General features: G+C 27.9%; 1 protein-coding gene across 1 annotated transcript; it reads left to right on the forward strand.

The window, feature by feature from the left end:
* Positions 1–1,551: 1,551 nt before the first annotated feature.
* On the forward strand, positions 1,552–2,194 carry LOC137819519 (uncharacterized). Its single transcript, XM_068623398.2, has one exon. The coding sequence runs from the start codon at positions 1,639–1,641 to the stop codon at positions 2,020–2,022; it is 384 nt and encodes a 127-aa protein (XP_068479499.2). The 5' UTR covers positions 1,552–1,638; the 3' UTR covers positions 2,023–2,194.
* Positions 2,195–2,925: the final 731 nt, after the last annotated feature.

Here is a 2,925-nt window from a genome sequence, read left to right on the forward strand (position 1 = left end):
TCGTTGATGCCACACTAATTAATATTATAATTACTTAAATTAATGACTTGCATTACCCTAATTCATTATTAAACTTACACTCAATCATCAACCTCGATCTTCTCCCAAACCTGTACATTAAAATAAATAAAAATGTTACAACAGAAAATGATAATAAAGACAAATGCTGTTTTCAAACATTATAAATTGTATGCATTTATTTATTGTGTGATCACTATTATTTTTACTCAAATATTTTCATTTTTCCTTTATAGCATATTTGTCTGGGTAGGAATGAAATAAAAATACTAGATTTTCATAATGTACGTGAGAAAAAAAGAAAGAAAAAGAAGATACTTTTATGATACTCACTAAAAACTTATCCGGGAAAAGATCTATTTTTTTTTCCTTTTTTTTCAAAACTATAATATAAATAGATTTAAAAGTTGTAAATAGTTTCATATTGAAAAAAATATCTTTATATAACTTCCTTTATTTTATTTCACTTTTTTTCCTTTTACTTAAGACTTTGTTTGCAGAATCCGAAAGAAAATGGAGGAGTGAAAAAATAAAGTAAAAAAATAAATTGTTTAGATAAAAAAAGAGTAAAAATAATGAAAAATATTTTTCATTTAATTTATTCTTAATAAATTTATTCTTAATAAATTTATTCTTAATAAATTTATTTTTTAATTAGTTATTATTATATCATAATTAATTATAAGTGACCATAATAGATTATGTTATAAGTTATAATCAATTATATACAAATATGATTTAAAAAATTCTATTTTTGAGCAATTTAATATATCATGTATCTAACAAAACTATTATATTTCAACACAAAAACTTCTAATACGAAATTCACAATACTTTTTTTTGACATCACTATTAACACAAACAAATCAATATAATAATTTCTAAATCTCCTTTCTATATTAATATTAATTTTTAATGTCACGAAATTGAAAAATTCATAGTTAGTTATCATAATTACTGAATTTGAACTTCAGTTTAGCTTTATTAATTTATGTCTAAAACTAGGAGATTGTAGTGTCATAACCTAGTTCGATATTGTCTACGAATGATCATCTGACGATATTCATATTTAAGAACATTAATATCATATCAACACAAATAAAAAAAAAACTATAGAATATAAAAAAAAAATAAGGACATAACATTTAATGAAACAGACCAATAACAAAATCAAATAAAAAAAAGTAATTAAGACAGAGATTTTAATATATATTAAAAAAATACACGGAAAAAAAGACAAATTATATAATAATTAAGAATTTACGTATTATTGACTACACTTATAAATATTCCAGATTGAGATCTCAATTTCATTGTGTGGAACAATTTCCATCCAGCATAAATAAGTGAAAAACAATCTAGTTTTTTTTCATTTCTAGCTATTCAAATAAAATATGTATTTTTTTTAGTTGAAGTTACAAAAGAAGCAGTTTGATGAATAACTTGCGTTTCCCCAAAGATGCGTTGCTATTATTTTAAGTCAACCCTTGTGTCTATCAATGTCACTCACATCAAAACTTACTACAATTTTTATGCTTCCCATTCCCATTTATAACCAACAAAACGCACACCTTTCGGTAAAAACTCTAACTTTCTCTCCCTCTCTTCTTCTTCTTCTTCATGCTCGCTCTTGCCATGGCCCTCGATCACCAACCCTCCTTGTTGCCGTGGCAGCCCCGCCGGAGGATCCCCATCCTCCGCCGCCGGAAGGTGCAGACTGTGCGGCTGGGCGCCAAGAAGCCACGCCGCCGAATTTTCGGGCTTTTTAAGATGTTTCGAAAGATGCGTTTAAGGTGGCTCAAGTTGCAATATGTTCGCATGTTGAAGAGGCTCAAGGAACACTACCGAAACCTTGTTAAGGATCTTGTCGAAGCTGGGTCCACCATTGAAACCTTTCACCAACGTCTTTTCATGGAAAGCACTTTTGCAATTCCCGTTGGGGTTAACTTATCTACCTACCCTTCTCGTCTTGGATCAGATCGCCCTCGAACCATCTTCATGTAAAGTTCTTTTTTTTTTTTAATTTATTTCTCTTTTTATTTCCCTTTTAAACTTTCTCTCTATTTTCTTTTATCATATTTATATTGGAAGACAAATTATAAGGAAGCCCAAGTTCCTTGCATTTGCATCCTTCCATTTGTATTATTCTTGGAAAAAAAAACCTCCTTTCTTCTTCTTTTTCTTCTTCCTCTTTTTAATTATGGTTTTATTTTTACAAACTTGTGCAAGAGTTATATAAAGGGAATATAAAACAGTTGGGTTCCCTCATCATCATCATGATGTGATCATGTTCAAGTTTGTTTCTATGGAAATCAACAATACCCAGACACTTTCAAGAGATTAATCATCTTTGTTTGATGTCTCTTTGGCTTCATAGTTCAGGTTTTGGAGCTTTATTAGTTACAGTTTCTAAGATCTCAGTTTTTAAGATCTGAGAAACTCTAATGCTGATTGAAGAATGTTCTTACCATAAAATAATGTAAGAAATGAAAAAGAGAAGTTCAATTCCAGGAATTAGGTTGGTAATTAATAATAAATACAGTTGTTACTTAACTAATTAATTTATTATCTTATAAAAGTTTTTTAGGGGTTGTTAATAACTTTTTCATTTGTTACTTCCTTCCTCTACACGTATTGACATTTTCATTCCATTTGTTACAATTATGAAAAATCCCTCACGTTTTTTGGATTTTGTTTCTCTGCAGTTTTTAGTAGAACCCTATGAATCCTATCTTTATTATATGATAAGTTATTTAAAATTAAATTTTTATTAATTTGAATGGCTAGATTGATAGCTGCACACCATGATGCAGTTTCATTTGAAACTGTAGACAATTAAAAAAAATTAACTTGAGTTTCATATGTTAAAAATATGAAAGTAAGTAAAAAAATTAACTTTTTAATGGA

This window comes from Phaseolus vulgaris, chromosome 10 (genome assembly GCF_051622355.1).
Source record: "Phaseolus vulgaris cultivar YP4 chromosome 10, ASM5162235v1, whole genome shotgun sequence".
NCBI classification, from domain to species: Eukaryota; Viridiplantae; Streptophyta; class Magnoliopsida; order Fabales; family Fabaceae; genus Phaseolus; species Phaseolus vulgaris.